The 19719-nt window shown below is 48.6% G+C and overlaps 1 protein-coding gene across 6 annotated transcripts in view; it reads right to left on the reverse strand.

The window, feature by feature from the left end:
• SAMD4A (sterile alpha motif domain containing 4A) overlaps positions 1-19719 on the reverse strand; it is a gene marked incomplete at its 5' end in the record, with an annotated part of 233905 nt that overhangs the window by 24204 nt on the left and 189982 nt on the right. For all 6 annotated transcript variants that reach the window (XM_079906297.1, XM_079906295.1, XM_079906294.1 and 3 more), the window contains 4 exons: positions 4845-4930; positions 7184-7517; positions 15403-15489; positions 17702-17811. In XM_079906297.1, coding sequence (XP_079762423.1) covers positions 4845-4930; positions 7184-7517; positions 15403-15489; positions 17702-17811 — 617 coding nt within the window. The remainder of the gene's footprint in view (positions 1-4844; positions 4931-7183; positions 7518-15402; positions 15490-17701; positions 17812-19719) is intronic.

The following is a 19719-nucleotide window of genomic DNA, read 5'->3' on the forward strand; positions in this document are numbered from 1 at the left end:
AAACACGCGATTAATCGGGGAAACATCGGAGTCCTGCAGCTGCCTTTTCTTCACCTTGTTTCCAACCTGCTCCAAACAGCAGTCAGTTTTATTTGGGAGCTGCCTGTACTGAAAATTCAAGTTATTTGACATTGGAGGTGCCTGGTAAGGTACATGCATTAAGCTTTTGACAACCCTCGATTTTGGTTGCATCTCTGGCAGATCCATACCCTCTTTCCACTTTCCCCTGACTCCACTCTGGACTCTGTTTATTAACCAAGAATGAATTGCAAAATTGATTGTTGACTACTTGGGCTTTTACAGGCATTTTCATAATCCATGGAAATGCTAAACCACTCCAAAAAATCAATCTGCTTGACGGTGTGTGTTCACCCTGGAGTGGTCTGTGGGGCTTCGGAAAAGGGAATGTACTCTCGGCGTGTCTGGCCTCTGCTGAGAAATCTCCAGTTAAGGGGCCCCATGCTCTACACAACCCCAGTGCACCATTCCTCACCTAAATTTTGTCTAAGGTTTAGGAAAATGGGTAGATCTGATGCCTTCTCAAGTCTTTTCTAGTAAAACTGGTGTTTGGGGATGCTTTGCCTACTGCCCCATACGTAACGCACTCTCACCTATATCATGTGTCTTTGTGTGTACAGCCTATGTACTCAAGCGAAGCCCAGGGAAGGACTTCACAGGGGCTATGAGACCCCAAGGCAGGGACTCTCAAATTCATGATATATTAGGATCCCCCAGGAGACTGTTAAAATGCAGATTTCTGAACCCCTTCTCCCCACCAGAGCCTGATTTCATAGATATGGAGAGAAGTCTAGGGGTTTGTGTTTGCAGCAAGTGCCCTGGGAATTCTGCTGCAGATAAGCCATGGCCATGCAGTGTTCTAGATGGTGAGGACTACACATGCAATATAGGAACCCCCTGTCAAGTGCCTAGAACTGTGGTCCACGCACTGTCATAAAGCCACTGGATCTGACTGACTAGCAGTAACAGTGATGGAGATACCATACCCAAGTAGTTTTGTCAATAAAGCATGAAATACTTTAAGTAGAAATAAATGAATACTTAGAGTAACAGACTATATGTCTGTTTCCCATAAAGGAAACAGATTCCTTAAACAGACAGAAAAAAATGACAGTTTTATTTTCTTCCAATGACACTTCATCTTTAAGGACCTGAACACAGGAGAGCTATGTGAACAAAAGCAAGAAGACGTTAGTCATATTGTGGAAAAGGTATTGACGACTTGCAAACCCCTTCCTCCTGGCTGACCTTAGCCAGATGCCACTGAGCACAGTCATCAAGGTGGACTTCCCCAGCAGGCACTCAGTGCCCCGTTAGAGATAAATGTGCTGACACGCCTTAAGGTGCATGGTGGATGGTCTCACGGCTAAAAGGTGAGGATGTGGTTCTCCTCTGTGGTCCCTCTCATTTGCTGGTGATGTTCAGCGAGTGTCCAGCTATACAGGAATAGCTTCAAAAACTGCAAAAGGCAAGCATTTCTGCTAGACTAATAAAGGGATGGGTAGATTCTGCTTCTGACCAGCTTATTCAGCCAAATGTTGAGCGAGGACACAAGATGCAGGTGCGCTGGTCAAGACGACTTGGGGAGGAGAGGAGAGTCCAGCCCAGTGGGTCAGTGGAAGCCTCTGGATGCAAATGGGCAGGGCTTGAATCCCTGCACATCTTTATGCAAGTTCCTCTACCTGAGACTCTGCTCCTTCTAAAAACTCAGGTTAATAATACCTCATCAAAGGGAACTTGTAAGGATTAAATGAAATTCACACACAAAGGGCACTTAGGATACTCAGAACATGCCTGGCTCTTCGCCATGGGTCACTGTGTGCTGCCCACAGACACTGACTAGGTTTTTCGGTTGCATGGACCAGCCCTTTGGTGGCAGCATATGAATGTCCATCACATTCATAAGCTTTGGTCTTCAACCCTGGCCTTAAACTCCAACCAATGACTTCGAGGTCTCAGAACTACAACACTGAGCTGGTCTGGAGCCCACCTGAGTTTCCAAGTGACAAAGGAGTAAATGGCTCACTTTACAGATGTTCATTCAAAGCGCTTCCAGGGACACTGGTTCATATGTGACATTTCCCCTGGCGGCAAGGAGCACCCAAGAAGATGGAAATGTTTATGCCCCCTCAGAGAGGTCAGCTCATCCACTCAGCAGCAGGGCAACAGGCTCACGTAGTTGGGGCTGCAGATGGGAACGGGCCCCTCAGGAGTGCTGAGCGTGTGGCTGTTCTCAGTCCTGGGAGCTGCGGCTGGGAGGCTTGGAGAGGAGCTAGACCATGGCTGGTAATGAGTGATTTCTGAGAGCTGCTTCCCGTGTGTGCCTGCAAATAGCACTCGGTTGTGGGAGCTCTGCTATCAGCTGGGATGCCAGCGCCTCATCTCAGCCGGCTCCAGGCAGCTCTGGGTTGCGCTGGCAGCAGCCTCCTCGGGGGCTGGAGGGGAAGGAAGACTCCAGACTCCAGAATGCCCAGACACAGCCGGTCAGCCACTTCTGAGTTCTCTGTCCCTGTCAGGCCCAGACCCATATGTCTGTCTGGATGAAGATGTGTCCTACAGCTCTTGTGGCTGGATTACAAGGGTCATAAAGGGGGCAAGAGCTCTTCTTCCCAGAACCTTCTCAAGACGGCAAGGAGGCGAGAAGCCTGGGCTTATAATCCAGGAGATGAAGTGACTGGTCTCGGAAATAAGATTCAGAACTTTCCTGTCCTTTTACTCCTCTAGGGATTTGGCTCCTTTGTCCCTGGGGAGGAAGGAAGGTGTCTCGGCAGTCAACACCCTCCCATCCACTGGCTAAAGAACAGCAAGATCGGGCTGTGAAAGGGAGCCCTGTGTCTCGGAGCCCCGGCGAGTCTCCAGCCCGGTTGGAGACTGTGCCTCGACAGGGTCTCGCGGGGAGGGTGGGTTCTGCACACACAGAATAACCCGAGGCTGTGGAAAATTATTCAAACGTGTTCCCTCTACTCAAACTCAAATCATAAAAAGCCTCAAACACCATTTTCCCTCCCGAAGCAGAGAGCTGGCCCCTCCATCCTGACATGGATGCAGGCAAGCGGGCAGGGCACAAGCTCCTTTCTGCCCGTGACTCCCGTCCGTGACGTGCCCCCCTCCCCTGCAGTCAGGGGAGATGAGCCCACACGGGGCCACCTTGGCACCTGTCACTTGGAGCTCCAGGGAGGAAAAGGGGAAAGACACAGAAAGGAGAGCCAGGACGCCCAGGGAGGGCACGCACGACGGCAGGAAAGGGAGAAGCGCCAGGCCACAGCGTCGGGGCTGGCGTGGACCAATTAGGAAGCTAGCGCACCATCCAACGGAGGCAGCTGGAGGACTCGTTACTTTGTCTCCTGGGCTCAGCAGACTGGAGGCGAGGTGGGAGGGAACTTGTCCTGCAGTATCTTCAAGGCTCAGTGCTGAGTGTGGGCGTGGGAGAGGAAGCAGGGTTCCGGTGTGCTTTTTCAGAAATGTTAATGCTCCCCTGATCAGACCCCGCTGAAGCCTACTCCAAGCATCCTCGGCCCCTCCGAGCGCTGCTCCCTCTGCCTGACTGCTCTCTTCCGCTTCCTCATGGACCAAGACTTTCCCACTAAGATTCTGCTCGCCCTTCAGGTCTGGCTTGGACGGAGTGCCTCTGGGCTCTGGGTAGGTACCCGCCTCCTGGGCTCCAGTTCCTCGGAGGTGGCCTTATTGTCATATGTGTGGTGACCCGTTTTCCTTTTGTCTCACCCACTCCCCTCCCACGGGAAGCTCCCTAGCCAGGGGCAGGATCTAGGTACTTAATAAATATCTACAGAATGAATGAGCTCTAAAATCCATCCCCTGTTCTTGCCTTCTCTCCTTCCTATTGATTTTTTGCTGGCCCAAATGAGAGCAGTGTCAGGATTGGACATTGAAAAGGGTGAGTGGGAGTTTGGGTGGAGGCTACCTAGAGATTGTCACACTGAGTGAAGTAAGTCAGAGAGAGAAAGACAAATATCATATGTTATCACTTATATGTGGAATCTAAAAAAATGGTACAGATGAACTTATTTACAAAACAGAAACAGAGTCACAGATGTAAAAAAAAAAAAAAAACTTACGGTTACCAAGGGAGAAAGCAGGGTGGGGGGAGGGATAAATTGGGAGATATTGGGACAGACATAGACACACTACTTTATATAAAATAGATGACTAATAAAGACGTGCTGCATAGCACAGGAAACTCTACGCAATACTCTGTAATGACCTCTATGGGAAAAGAATCTAAAAAAGAGTGGATATATGTATACGTATAGCTGATTCACTTTGCTGTACAGCAGAAACTAATGCAACATTGTAAATCAGCTCTACTCCAATAAAAATTAAAAAAAATAAAACCAATTCTTATAAGAATCACAAGTCAAAATACAGCAGAATAACCACCAAACCACATACAACATACACACAGACACACGTTATTTCTTCTGTACGCTCTCCTTTTCTCCCCGCTCTCCTCCAATTTTCCTGAGCTCAAAGGGAAAATGTTTCCACACCCCCGGGGCTAGGTGGCAGGACTGTGGTCAGCCTCCCCAGGCTCGGTCCCTCGGGCAGGCTTCCGGAGCCCGACGTTCCTCTCAGGCATTTGCCCCCAAGTCAGAGCTCAGTCCAGGTGAATCTCTGGACCCCAGAGTAATACGCAAGCTGCGTTTAGGTTTGAAGCCACCACAGCCACGTTCTGCCCGAGCTATTACTAATGACCCCCCGACTCAAACACCAGGTGTTGGAGACCCAAATGATCACACCACAGAAACTCTGAGAACCACTTTTAAGCAATGAGAAAAAGCAGTTTCGTGAAACCTGTCACTACTCACCTCATGGATTAGACACTTGTCTATGAGCTGTAAATAGGAACTTATATTCTCCTCATCGGGTCTGGAGACCAAGAGCTGTGTGCACACTGGGAATTAAAAAAATAAAAAAGGGAAGGTGAATCAGAGAAATGTACACCCATCCTAACCTCTGAGATCTGCCTCTGATTTCCTTTCAGGACCAATATTTTGAGAGGTATGTGTGACTGTGGCTTTATGTCACGTTCACAAAAAAGGCCAGGAGGCTCCTCATTCCACTGAAGTCAAAGGCTTGGTTACCACAGGAGCCCTTGCCTCCAGAAGCCCCTTTGGTTAATTCCACGCATACCATTCTATATTAAGCCTTCTGCAACCCTGCCCACTCTGGGAGAGGAAGAATGCAGCAGCGTCCGGAGCCCTGTCTTTGAAAGAGGTTCCTTTTGAGAGGGAGTTCAAAGGCATTAAGACCATCAGCCCTTATCAGAGAGCAAGAGCCGTAATTTTGTGAATGAGCCGCACATCTCACCCGGAGGAGTGAGGCTGGCACGCCTCTTAGGATGTGAGGTGTGTGGGCACGCACACGAGCAGGGAGCCTGCTACTCAATCACAGGAGGGTGATTTTCTCAAAGCGGTACCCACATTTATACATGCACAGGCTCACATTCACCTACACACTCGAGGAAGTTCTCGTAGAGACAAAGCAGAGCTAGTCTGCAGGTGGAGGACACAACCCCCCTGGACAGGTCATGGCCACGCTAGTGTAGCCCATTCTATTCTCATCCTAGAGGTCCTGAGGCTCTGATTTTGATGGGAATGTTTAGAAGGCCAGGTGGAGATGGTTTGACAAAGACGTCAGTGACAAGTAAAAATGCCCCGCCATGAAGCTTGAAACCGGGCATCGGGATTCCTTTCTCTCCCTGATCCTGCATAACCAACCTGTCACAGAATCCCATTTATACCATCTCACGTAGATTTTCAGTATAGCATTGTTGGTAATAACAAAACGTGGAAGCCATCTCAATGCCCATTCATTGTGGCCCTGTTAAATTATGGTTTATGCATACAGGGGAATAGTACGCAGCCTTTAAAAAAGAATGAGGTGGTGCTTTTGTATTGCTAGAAATACTGAAAGCATATCATGTAAAAAAAACAAGCTGCAGAGAAACATGTAAGCAGGACCCGTGTGTGTGTAAAAAGGATGCTCATGAGCTTGTACATGATTATAATGTTTCTGAAGGGATATTCCGCACCGTTTAGAGTGGTTACCTCTGAGGACGAAGATGGCAGGGCCTGGGGTGGAGGTGGGCGTATTTTTCACCTTTCACTATTTTGTTTAGCTTTGATTTTTTATGTAGAGCATGAATTAATTTTATAATTTATTTGAAAGTAGTTAAATTTTAAAAAGACACCATGTCAGAGGACTGCGAGTCCCCTGAGGGCAGAGCCCACATGGGTCTTGTCACAGGGAAGGGGGGTGATGTACCACACTCTCAGATAACCACGCCCACCCGTACCTCCACCCATGGGGCCATCTGCTCTAATCCACACAGCAAAGAGCCCACTTGGGGGTGGGGGAGAGTGAGAAGGTGGCGGGACCTACCCGGACCAGGAAGCTACCAGCATTTCAGCTCCAAGGGATGCTACAAACCATCTCCTCTGAGCCAGATTTCTACAGATTTCAGTCTTTTTAAGGACATGTACCATAGGGAGTGTCTCACTGCGCCTGTAAGATTCAGCTGTCCTTTTCGTTAGAACCCAGTTTTAAATGGTCTGAAATATTGCACAATGGAAGAGAAAAAACTTGTTTCCCCTTCCCAAAGGAAAAGTACTGGTATTCACTACATTTTTTAAATAATCGAGATTTTTTGAGAAATACCCCATCAAGCACAAATTATTCTAGTGTCAGACAGGGTCAAGGATATGTGCATAAGGGCCGGGCACAGGGCAGTCAGAGGCAGAAGGGGCGCTCTTACCCAAAGGACCACGTGGGAATTCTATCCTGCCTTACAGACACACACAGTGTGGCTGTGGTACCTTCTGTGGCCCGTGGGAAGGCTGCCTTCAGCCTGAGCGTCCAAAGGCCCGAAGAGCGCTCCGCCAGCAGGGCCCAGGAGGCCCTGGTCTGAGGAAGTGGGAGAGAAGGGAGCCAGGGTGAAGGAAGACGCCTTTGGGGATCAGAGAGCTTGAAATTCAGATCCAAATACCTTAACCTCTCCGGGCCGCACTTTCCTCATCTATAAAATGGGCTAATGACATGTACTCTGGTAGTTTGCCTAGCACCCTGGGGAAGGCTCTCGGGAACTGGGAGCTCTGGTCAGTGGTGTCGAGAAGAGGAAAGGGGAGGCGGGAGAATCGGGTCCTACCTTTCCCCATGACACGTGTGAACTGCCCAGGGAGATCCCCCTCTGGCAGGGGGGTGACAGCCAGCTCCCCGTCACAGCTGCTCAGCTGGTGCGGTTGGAGCCCGCCACTGGCCCCAGCCGAGGCAGTGGCCGTGGCTCCCGCGGCCGCGGCGCTCTCTTTGCAGTCGGGGCTCTGGCTCTCCGGGCCCATCAGCGAAGGAGGGTGTGAGGCCTGGGACTCCCGGCGGCGAGCCTCGGGGGTGGCGCCTGGGGAGCTGTAGGCCTTGATGGGAGTCAGGATCATTTGGTGCAGCTCCTGGAGGGGGATGCGCAGGTTGCCCCCCTCGATGATGTCCTGGATGGTCGGAGGGAGAAGACCTCCATGAGGGTCAGGAACTGGGTGACCCTCCTCCATGCCGCCCCACCTCTTCCCCGAGCTGTTCCCACGCAGGGCTCAGGGCTGCTGACCCCTTCATTAGAATGTTCTTTGGAAGAGCAACCATTGAAAACTGAATCATTCTATTGTTAGCCCAGGCAGAAAACTTGGAAAATACATACAGGTATGGCAAGGAAAATATGATCACTTTAAAATCCCACTATCTAGTGATGATCACTAAAATGATTTCGGTACATTTCCTTCCCTGGCTTCCTCAATGCCTTTCTTTCAAATGCATTTATTTAGTTTACATGCACACACTTTAGAAGCTGTATAACAAAGTTATACAGGGTCACATGGTGGCTTCCTGACCTGCGTGTGATTTGTTGTAGATGAAGGAACGTGCTCATTCACACCTTCATTCAGCGCATGATACAAGCAACACAGGCGGTGGTTAAAAGCACAGACTCTAGGACAGATGCCTGGGTTTGAATTCTGATGCTGCTGTGTGACCTTGGGTAAATGACTTAACCTCTCTGTACCTCAGTTTCCCTGGGGATAAAATGAAGGTAACAGTAGGACCTGCCTCATCAGGTGGTTGTGATGATGTTAATATTTGTAAAGCTGCAGGTTTCGGTGTTATGTGCTTCTTTGTTAAATCTATAAGTATGTTTTGGGTGTTCTGACCTGCTGTGCACTGGGTTAGGCATGGGGATATGGTGAGAAAGCCAGTAGGATTCCCTCAGGGAGTTTACATCCTGCCATGAGATGAACATTCGTCATGCTAGAGACTAAGGCACAGGGCAGGGCTGCTGGGAGGGGAGGCTCCGCGACGGGGTGACATTGGAGCAGGAACCCAGTTGAGCCTGAGCTGCAGGTTCCCGGGAGTGCTCCAGGCAGAGGGCACAGGCACTGAGGTGGGAGCCTGGAGTGTGTGAGGAACAGCAAGGAGGGCTGGGGTAGAACAGGGTGGGGGAGGGGAGGGGGTGGAAAATGAGGTCCAAGGAGCCATGGGGGCCTGAGTGTAGGAGTCAGCAGTCTGGGGCAGGGATGCAAGAATTTCTTCTACATGAGATGAGAACTGTATATACTATACAGGCAGACCTTGGACATATTCCGGGTTTGGTCCCAACCACCTCAATAAACCAGTTATCTCAATAAAGCAAGTCACACAAATGGTTTTTGTTTTCTGGTGTATATAAAAGTTATGTTTACACTACACTGTAGTCTATTAAACATTCGATAGCATTATGTCTAAAAAAGACAATGTACATACCTTAATTAAAAAATACTTATTGGGGCTTCCCTGGTGGCACAGTGGTTAGGAATCTGCCTGCTAATGCAGGGGACACGGGTTTGAGCCCTGGTCCGGGAAGATCCCACATGCCGTGGAGCAACTAAGCCCGTGCGCCACAACTACTGAGCCCGCGCGCCTAGAGCCCGTGCTCCGCAGCAAGAGAAGCCACCGCAATAAGAAGCCCACGCACCACAACGAACAGTAGCCCCCGCTCACCGCAACTAGAGAAAGTCCGCGTGCAGCAACGAAGACCCAACGCAGCCAAAAAATAAATAAATAAAATAGAAGTCTTTAAAAAAAAAAAAAAGACTTCATTGCTAAATAATGCTAGTCATGACTGGAGCCTTTAATGAGTCATAATTTTTTTTGCAATAGTAACATCAAAGATCACAGATCACCATCACAAATATAATAATAATGAAAAAGTTTGAAATATTGTGAGAATTACCAAAATGTGACATAGAGACATGAAGTAATAAGCAAATGCTGTTGGAAAAACGTCTCCAAAAGCCTTGTTCAACTCAGAGCTGCCACAAACCTTCAATTTGTTAAAAAGAAAAAAGAAAAAGGCAGTATGTGCGAAGTGCAGTAAAGCGAGGTATGCCTGTAATGTATATAATCGTCTGTAATACATACATGACTTTATATAATAAAATTAGATCCTCCTATACATAGAGTTTTATATCCTGGGCATTATTTACTAGAAAAAGGAGTGAAAGTTGATTCTGGTAGACATCTATCTGTTTGCCCGATGCTCGCAGAGGCACAGAACAGGCTCAGATGCTTGGGGCTGGAGGTCAGGGGTTGGGGGGTCTTCTGTGGTGTAGTGGGTGGACCTGCCCTGCCACAGTGCTGCCCAATGCTTAGGCAGGAGACCTCTGCCCGGGACCCGGGAAGGCCCGTGACTACCAGGGCCCTGATTACTAATGAAGTATTTAATCTTCTGAGAGCCCAGAATAGCAAGGACATAATTTTAAAAGCCTGAAGTATGAGTACCAACCGGTTCCTGGGATCCTCTCTTACCAAGAAAAATTGCTTGATGATGTCAAGGAACACAAGCTCATGGAACGTGATCATTTCTACACCCGGACCGCCCATCAATCAGTTAGAAAGAGGAAATCTGAGGACGTAGCCTTGGACAGGCATGTTTCAGTTCTGGGCAGCACAACACCGACAGCCCGCCCCGTCGCTGGCGGGAACCTGCTTTGTTCGCGGGTTGGAAGCAGAGCCTGAACGGTGCCTCAGCCTAGTTGGCACGCAGGGATTCGGAGGGAAGTGAAATGTTAAGTAGCCACCAGAACTGTCTCAAACCTGGCCAGGGCCACTGTCCCGCCTATTTCAGGGGAGAGAATCCCATTTTCCTTTTAAAGAGGCAGGCTTCAGAGAGTCTACCCTCTTCCTTCTAAACCTGGCGGAGAAGGCCGTGTGTGGTGAGACCAGCCTGCAGCCTGTGTCTGCCAGCCTGATGCGTGAGGCAGGACGCTCCTGGTCTTTCCCAGTTTTCCCACTGGCCAGGATGGACCAGCCCTTTCCCAGAGTCTGATGCTGTCACGTGACTGGTTCCTTGACTTTGGACCTGGTGATGTATCAGGGCGTGACACAGGGAGGCAAGCTAGCTGACCTATGCCAGAAGAGCCCCTGCCGCCTTTTCTGACCAAACTGTGCGCCAACTGGGCAACCCCTGCCTCGAGGTCCTCCAGTTTCTGCCAACCGCCCAGCCAGCACCTGGGTGTGGAAGGTCAGCCCTGACTGAGGAGGGGAAGGGAGAGGAGAGAGAAGGGATGAGGCTTCCCCATGAAAGGGGGCTGGGCAGGCGGAGCTGGCAGGCGCCTCTGGGTGACCACATGTACCCCTGCTGTGCCACCCCGCGTGGCGGCTACCACTGAGGGGAGCTAATGCACACTTGTGAGACTCTGTCGACTGCCACTGAAACCTTGTCTGCTCTCGTCACGTGGCGTGAAGGCTTCTGTAGTTACTCAGTGATGGGGAAGGAGATCTGGGTTATGCTAAGAGCCGAACTCCTTCCAACAGGAAGCATATACTTGTCCCAAGTTCAGATCTTATTCTACTGGGGACAACTACACCAACAAGGAAAGCATAAACATAATGAATAACGTTGGACACTTTCTGAAAATATCACAATCAGGAATCATGCTTTGTTTGACTTCTGTTTTGACTTCAAAGCCACTGTCTCAAAGACAACACCTGGCTTGTGACCAGCTGGCAATACTCCTGCTTATGCCAGCCTCCGTGGGGTGGCACTATGACCATCCGGTTACATTCCTGACTCTTCCGAGTGAAGTCCGGAACTTAGCACTGAGGGCCCAAGTTGAGAAGGAAGCTAGCTCAATCCTGTACCCTCGAGGGGCTGTGGGAATGAATTCTCCATGTTGACAAAAACAGGGAATCAGCCCAAGTCTCCACTGATCCTTCATACCATAAATATAATCCTGTGTTATGAACACAAAAAGAAGCAAAGCTGCCCGTTAACTCCCGTGCAGAGCCAAGGAGCTCACGTGAGAGCAGAAGTGGGAAAGCTGGTCCTTCCTGCACAGCAGTCCACTCAGGCAGGCACAGCTCAGGGTCGACAAGTGGGAAGGAGGCTACAATCTGACTATCTCAGCCTTCCTGGCCTGGCTTTCTTAGGTCTTGGAGGAAGACTGGTTCAGAGCCTCTCTAGGGGCATGTAACAGCCACAAGGGGCACATCATCTGGAAGCGAGAGCTTTGGCTGCCAGTGGCGGCCCCGGCACTTACGTAACTTCCCATGGCTCTATCCTTCTCTCTGTGTGAGAAGAACTGGACTCCTCACCCAACAGACAGCACTCCTGCATCTACTTAACTGTAGTCTCCCTACGGGCCGGGCACTGTCAGACACTGGGGGTGTAAAAACAAATATGAGAGAATCTTTGCCCTAAGATGCTTACAGTTACCGGGACCCATGCAGCGTGAGGATGCTGCCAGGACAGGGAGCAGTGGCAACACAGAAGTGTATGTGTGTGAGTGTGTGATTGTGAGTGTGTGTGTGTGTGTGCGAGTGTATGTGTGTGTGTGTCTCCTTTCTCCAGGCCAGGTTCCCAGGCTCAGAGAATGGTTCAGCTTCATCATTTGGGAGTCAGCTGAAAAAAGACAGTAAATAAAAGCACATGGAAACATTTTCATTATTAAAGATAAATGCTGGAAAATCTGCCCTAGTGACCATTCTAATCTTCCCTTTTCCTTTTCTACCAAATACCTTGAGAAGTCTACACTGCCTGACCCCACAGCTTCGATATCCTTTCATGCTCGCCGGTTCTTGGGTTTCTGCTTCCCCTCCCATCTCTCTGAAACCCTACTCATCATGGCTACCAGTGAGCTGCTGGTGGCCACTTCCAGGGCGCAGTGACAGTCCTCATGGGATGTGACTCCTCCATGGTCCCTCCTTAGCTCTCTGACCCTCAGGGGTCTGTCGCTGTTTGGTCCCTCCATGTCCTCTGCTGCCCCCCCACCCAGGGTCTCTTCTCGGCTCTCGTCACTCGCCACACACTTCTGGGGGTACCAACCACCACTCACACACAAACGACCCACAGCTGAGCCTTTCAAAGCCTTGTGGACTCTAGACTTGTTCTCCTGGACACTGACTGGCTGTTTCTGCCTGGGTGTCCCACAGGCACCTCAGACTGCATCCGCCAGACTCAACTCCATTTCTCCCACGCTATAGCTCCTCCTCTATTTTCAGTTCCCAAATCTCATGACACCCAAGCCCACACCTCCTGCCAATGCCCGGACTCCCGCTAACTGACTCTCTCATCCTTCTCCACCGTCACGGCCCCCGCTCTGGCTCAGGGGCCCACCACTGGCCACGGGCTCCCAGCGAGTCCTCCCGCCAGCACTGGCTCCCCTCTGCTTTCCATCCTCATCGCGGTGGAGTGGCCTGTTTCATCCCAGGAAGACGTCCCCACCAGCCTCAGCGATGAGGTGGATCGCGCTGGATTCTGAGAGCACTACTACACATCTATCTGTGGTACCTCGTGTCCCGAGCTCCCCGAGGGTGGGACCCACCAGTTCCTCACGGTGAGCCTCCAGTGGACAGGGGAAATCTAGTCCAAGGCAGCTGCTTAGTAAGTGTTCAGTAACTGAGTGGAAGCGCTCTGGACCTAGAGCTTATCTGCAGCGGCTGCTGGTTATGAACTCAGCCACGGGCGGGGTCCCGGCCATCTCCTTAGAAATCTCTGGGTTCTGTGTGACGTAAGAATGCCATAGGAGGCAAGGGCATGATGACAGCGTTTCCAACAGCATAATCAGCTGAGGATGTCTGGGAATGTCAGAGAAATGGCTGATCGGAGCCTGTCGCTGCTGGCCCATGTGGGAACGGGTTACCGACAGCCCTCTCCCTGGCAGAGCGGGACAGGCGCGGCTCCCAGAGAAGAGGGAACAGAGCCAGGGGCTGAGTCCTCAGTGGACGCTGAGGAGAGCTGCACTCCCACCCCCAGGCCATCAGCTCCCGAAGGGACAAGCTCGCAGGTGTCTGGACTCGGTGTTCTCAAGCAAGCCCAACGTGGTTGTCCACAGCTTCCCTCCTCAAAGAAGTCACACCGAGTAAACTCATCATGCTTTCTGCTTGGCCAGTAGCTGCTTTCAGACTCTGTATTACATCTGTCATCGTTTTTTTTTTTTGCGGTACGCGGGCCTCTCACTGTTGTGGCCTCTCCCACTGCGGAGCACAGGCTCCGGACGCGCAGCCTCAGCGGCCATGGCTCACGGGCCCAGCCGCTCTGCGGCGTGTGGGATCTTCTCGGACCGGGGCACGAACCCGTGTCCCCTGCATCGGCAGGCGGACGCTCAACCACTGCGCCACCAGGGAAGCCCTGTCATCTTTTTAACATTCCCAGTCCAGTGACCCAGGGAGAAGGTCTTTTTGTGGAGTCAACATTATTCTAGGTGTGAAATATAGGACACAGAAAGTGTCACCGACTTATGACAGGCTAGATAGAAAGTCAGTGGCACGTGAGGGCGGCCCAAGCCACCTTGCTGTTTCCACGTGCTGATTTGGTCCAACGTTGCATGGAGTGGAGCCAACAGCAACTCCATCTCTCTGTCCCCCAGGTGGGTGCATATCCTCAGTGACAAGAGGATATGAATGAGCTCTTGAAGGATGCTCCAGAAATAGTGCGGAAAACATCGCTCTTTTACCATAATGCTTAGCAATCTAATCCTTATGTAAAATGTTTTCTGTGCTTTTTAACAGATAAGGAGAAAACTGGCCTGTTGAATGTTCCCCCAAAAGGAACAGTTATATAAAAACGGCAGTAATCACTCTGTTAGGCAAACTGCCTGGGAGAGGAGTTGATATAAAATTAAGAACAACAACAACAACTTCAAGTTCACTTGGATAGGTTACTTGTCATTGGTGATTCACTTTAATTAAGAACAGGCCTTTCATCCAGGAGGTGCCTATGAGTAGCCTCTATCTATCCATCCAGAGGTTTAAAAACCCACCTTCCTTATAAAGATGTATATTCTGTAACTACATATTACTTTATATTTTATAAGATATGCATTAAGCATAATTTTATATGTGGTCACACATCTTTGTGAATAAGGTAAAAAAAAATTCCCATGACATTAAAATGCTTATGTGCTTACAAAACTTGCTTTCGCCTCACCTACCTCAATACTTTGCTCCCTTCCAAAGGCACCCTGGGATTACTGGAAGAGATTGCAACCCAAGCTCTGAAGGCAGCGAATATCAGTACCTTCCCACCCACCACTCCCAGCTGCCTCCCAGTTGCTGCCTCCCGACAGCAATATACAAGGATCTCCACACTGCGGCCTAGCAGCACTGACTCACAAGGCCTGCTCTCTTTTGGACCTTAGATGAACTCATAAAGTCACCAAGCCCTAAAAATGACATCCTTACTGTGGCGACATCCAGATACAATGATAGGAAGAGAACATGCTTAGGCAGCACACAAAAAGGGATGGTAGCAGCGAACAAACTGCTTTTAACAATGGAATAAACTCTTTTTCAGCACCGTGCGCTTTTGAGATGGTTCCTCTCAGAGTCACAGGGACCCATTCTGGTAGGTTAATGTCTGAAATTTTTCTCTGGAGAGCCTACCATGCCTGCCTGTCAAATGATTTTGATCCTCTCTGTTGAAGCCTGGGGTTTACTTGGTGTTTGCCACTCTGGGGGCAGCTTTTCTCAAAATAAGATCCTTCCCTGGGTGGACAGCAGGGATGAAGCACATCTGTATGTTCGCTACACTCATGTGTCAAGATTGCAGCCTCTGACTGTGGGCTGAACACTCCTTCATCTCTACAAATGTATAAAGGCAGAGCTCTGGGAGGGCCAGTGGTGGGATGCCTGGATGCAGGGAATAAGTCCATTTCAGCGGTTAAATTACATAGAAGCATGTATAACCAGGAAACTTCACTTCAAAATCATTTCATGTTTTTCTGACTTGGGTAAGGAAACAGCATGATACTCTCTACAAGCTCTGCCGATGACACTTTCAACTGAGAATCTCCCTTGGCCCATTTTCCCACGATGAAGGTGGAAGTGGCCCATCACCCGGTAGTAACTTACCCTTTCCAAAGACTTCAGGAGGTTCTGTCTCTCTTTGAGCTTCTGAATACTGATGACAATTTTGTGTCTTGCACCTTTGGTAACATTCTGTAATGAAGTAAAAGTTATATTTAAAAACATATTTTTAAGCCTCAGCTTAGAGATTCTTGGAAGCTATTTAGTACTTTACTGTCTTCTTGGTTCCCACGTGTGTGCAGACTAGTAAATACCCATTTGTCTCTCTCTTCAACATCTACTGTCATCAACCTCTTTTTACTAAATATTGTAACTCCTCAATATCCACTGTCATCGACCTCTTCTTACTAAATACTTTAACTCCATCTGGCTACATATTTGCCTGTGTCTTTTGGCTGTGGCCTTTAGGAGAACGAGAAATAGCCAATTATCCCATCCAGCATGAAATTTCTTCATAGTCTTAAAAGATGACTTTTAGGTCATACACTCACTCCTTGTGTCCAGGTTTCATCATTTCGGTCCCTTCCAGTTTTCCTGAAGGTTCCAACCCCATACAGAGATACGCATTGCTTTCTCAAAGCTTTCCTATCTTTACCCATCTCGAGGAGACATGAAATCCAGTGCAGTTCTCACCTGCTGTCAGACAACACAGGCTGGTTTTTGTCAGTTTGCAGCCCCTCTTGGTTCTCCATAAGGAAAACGAGAATAGAGAACTTAAACCTATATTTCAGTCATCACTTCAGATAGAGGATTAGGATTCACAGTTAGGATTATGGATTTTATCTGCTTAACTGTGCATCAGTGGTGAGCCCAAGGATTCAGTTAAACATGTGTTGACTAGAGAGACTGCAAATTTCCAAATAGAAGGTTCTTTCTCCAATCAGGTCTCTAATATAAATTTCTGATGACTCTCGCAAATATTCATCAAATTTCTCTTAAAGATGGGAACACCAGAGGTATTGCCTTTACTGAGGAAAATTAAGACTCAAATCATGTCTAAACCCACTCTTTAAGATAAAGCACTGGGGGCATATTTCTGTTTAGCCTTGACTTTGGGTTCAAGTGAATTTTTACTCTGAAAAGTCTGTGCTGGCCTCTGGCTTTGCCCTCTGTGTCAATTATTTCTTGTTTTTTCTCAAGTCGAACAACTGATGACTGAGATTTTTTTCTCAACTCTGACCCAAACACAAGAATGCTCTTAGAAGAAGTTCTCATCAGTTCTGGGGATCTCAAGGAGTGATCGAGATAAAAAAGCAGTGGGAGAAGTGTTAGGAAGTTGAAATTAGGGCCTTTCATTCTCTGAGAATGTGCAGTGACTCTGGGCTTTGTCTTACAACTCAATACTGGTATTCAGCCAGGCCTGCAGAGGTTAACTGTGGATACTGAATATGCAGTGGGAAACCAGGATCTGCTGGGAGGTCCGCGTCCAGACCAGCCATGCCCCAAATGGTATAATCTCCTCTTCCTGCAGGGGAAATACTATTAGCCCATTCAGACCATTAATTCTCTCAAATCACCACTCAAAGGAAACTGAGGTCAATTTGAAACATGCAAATAGCATTTTAAACAAGGGAAACAAAGACATTGGTCAGACCTATTTGCCCGAGCACAGCATGGTAGGAAACATGCTTAGTTTCAGGGGCTCTGCTGACTGGCCTGGGCTTCGGTACCCACAGAGGGAAGGAGGAACTTTGTCCTTTTATAGCACACAGAGGGAACTGACATCTGAGACCTGGGGTAATCCCATGCTCGATGGCTGTCCTATGTTATTTAGGGTGCTTAGAAGAAAATACTTTGTACAACTTTCTCCATTCCAACTAAGATCAGTCTGAATGTGCTTTTGGACAAGTGTTGGGGAAGGTCTGAGACAGGAGCTGATGCTTCTACTTCCTAACTACTAGAAGTCAGGTGATTTATAACTGGACTGGACAATACACAACCAATCTGTCATCCTCCAAACCAGCCCTGGCTGGGCAGACAGAGGGAGGGGCCCAGGAAAACAAAAGCAGGGACACAGACTCTTTGAGGTCTTGGTCAATGTTACTTCTTCTGTTTCCCCCCTAGCAGCCCAGAAGTGTGCACCCAGGTTATTTCTTTTTCATAACACTCCTTCTCACCCTCATTTACTCTGTGGTTACCTGTTCATCTTCCCATCTCTTAGTGGACCCTGAAGGCAAGAACCCAGCCCTACTCACCATGGCATGCTGGCCAGCACCTGGCAGTTCCTAGAACAAGGCAAGCTACCAGGTGGGTACAGGTACGGGTTCAAACAAGGTCTGCCTTGGACTTGAACGTCAGATTCCACCCGGGTTACCTTCTCGGGGATAGCCAGCCAAGCACATACCTGAGCCTCCAGCTGGCACTCAGTGAGGGCCATCATCTCCTCGTAGGTCATCTGGGAGAAGAGCGCGGCATACTTGTGCAGGCGGAGGCTTTTTAACCAGGCTGGAACATCTGTGGTGTGAGATGCACAGGAGATGGGGAGAGAAATTCAGAGGGAAAGAGAAGAGATGACGAGAGATGTGGGAAGAGAGAAAGGAAAAGAAGGTGGTGGTCAGAGGGAAAAAAACGAAAGAAAAAAAAAACCTTTATGTTACTACTTGTTTAATTTTGTCAGCAAATTACAGACTTAGAAGCCTTGATCTAGTTCTGATATTCCCACTGTTGGGCTCCCTTACCCTTTACACCAGGGGGTGGCTAACTTGGGGTCCGTGGGCTTCAGAGCATACAGCAATTCTCTAAAATTTCATCCCAATTTGTGAATATATGGGTGCTTTTCTGGGCAGAGGGTCATCCACAGCTTCTATAAGATTCTCAAAGGGATTCATGGCCCCCAAAATGTCAGGGATTCACTGCTTTAGCCAGACGACTTCATTTTTGATTTCGAAAGAAATGACTTAGAACGTCAACTACATATGATGAGTCTTCATCCTCAAGATAATTTCTTTCTAGGTTTAGTGCAGATCCCCATATGCTGTTTCTGCCACTTCCACAGTGATAGGAAAAAATCCAGGCAGCAGCACTTTCCCCATGGGTGGAGCTGCTGTCATTCTTAGCCTGATTTTTCTTCTGACTTCCTATACCCCAGTGGGAATAAGGGCATCCTGCACTCTAAAACTACCACACTGTGTGTGTGTGTGTGTGTGTGTGTGTGTGTGTGTGTGTGTCTGTGTGTGTGTGTGTGTCTGCTGACCATTTCCCCTAGCTAAATCATGTATCTGGATGTGTCTTTGACCTCCTCCTCAAATGTCAACCACAAATCAGGACTTGAAAGGTCCAAAGATTGCCCAGACTATGGGATAATGGGAATTCCAAAGCACATCTGAAATAATTCCTACATTTGGGATTCTAGATTTAGGAAAATTAAACAGTAACTGTATTGAAAATCCACAGGAGAATCATTACCTTGCTAAGTACAACCAAAACAAAGCACTTGCCCATGCTCTAAAGTCAGGGTTTTTGAGCTGATAGGAACTTTGAGAAGCCTCTAGAATCATCTTCCCCCACCCCAGCTCATTCTACAGATGGCAAAATTAAGTCATTAAATCTAGATCACAGGGCAAGTATGTGGTGAAATAGGGACTAAAGACAGGTTGCCAGATTCCCAGATTTTTCCTACATTGTATCAACTTTTTGTAGAATGAGGACCAAATAGCCCATCAGTGGGAAGGCTGAATAAACAGTGACTGTAAAGTCTTTGAAATGCTGAAGCACTGGATAAACGTTATTCATGCTTTCTATGAACTATTATCCATTACTAACCATGTTGATTGCAAGATACTATCTACCGCTAAGTGTTTTATTCTGAGGTGCTGACAGAATCCACAAACACTACAAAATAAGTAGGAAACTTCTCATTTTTTAATGTTTAGAGTAGCTAACTGGGACTGATTAAAGAGGCCTGGCCTACTCTGATATCAGGCCCTGCCACCTGGGTGAACCCAACCTAGTTTCAGGGAATGTGGGTATGGGATGATCACCTGAAACTCAAAGATATAGCAGGGGAGAGTGGGCCTGGTGAGGTTACTTCTTGATTTGCAGTAATGTGAAGACCGAAGAGGAGGAATTTCTGGAGAAACAGAATTGGATAGCCAATGGCATTTTAAGAACAGACTCAGTCATCTCAGGCGAGAAGTCACTTGACTCTGTGCTTGCAGGCCCTTCATTCTACTGCGACAAGTGGAGAGTTCTTCTGGGACCATTGTTAACCACAAGAGACAGGACTTCCCCAGCCACATAGTACCAATCCTCACATCCTCCCCAACTCAAGTTGTGGTTGGATCAAGAGTTCAGGACATCTGCTTCCCTCTGGTGACATCCTGGAACTATTCGACCAGACTTGATTCTCCGTCATGCTTTTGT

The sequence above is a fragment of the Stenella coeruleoalba genome (genome assembly GCF_951394435.1).
Source record: "Stenella coeruleoalba genome assembly, chromosome: 2".
NCBI classification, from domain to species: Eukaryota; Metazoa; Chordata; class Mammalia; order Artiodactyla; family Delphinidae; genus Stenella; species Stenella coeruleoalba.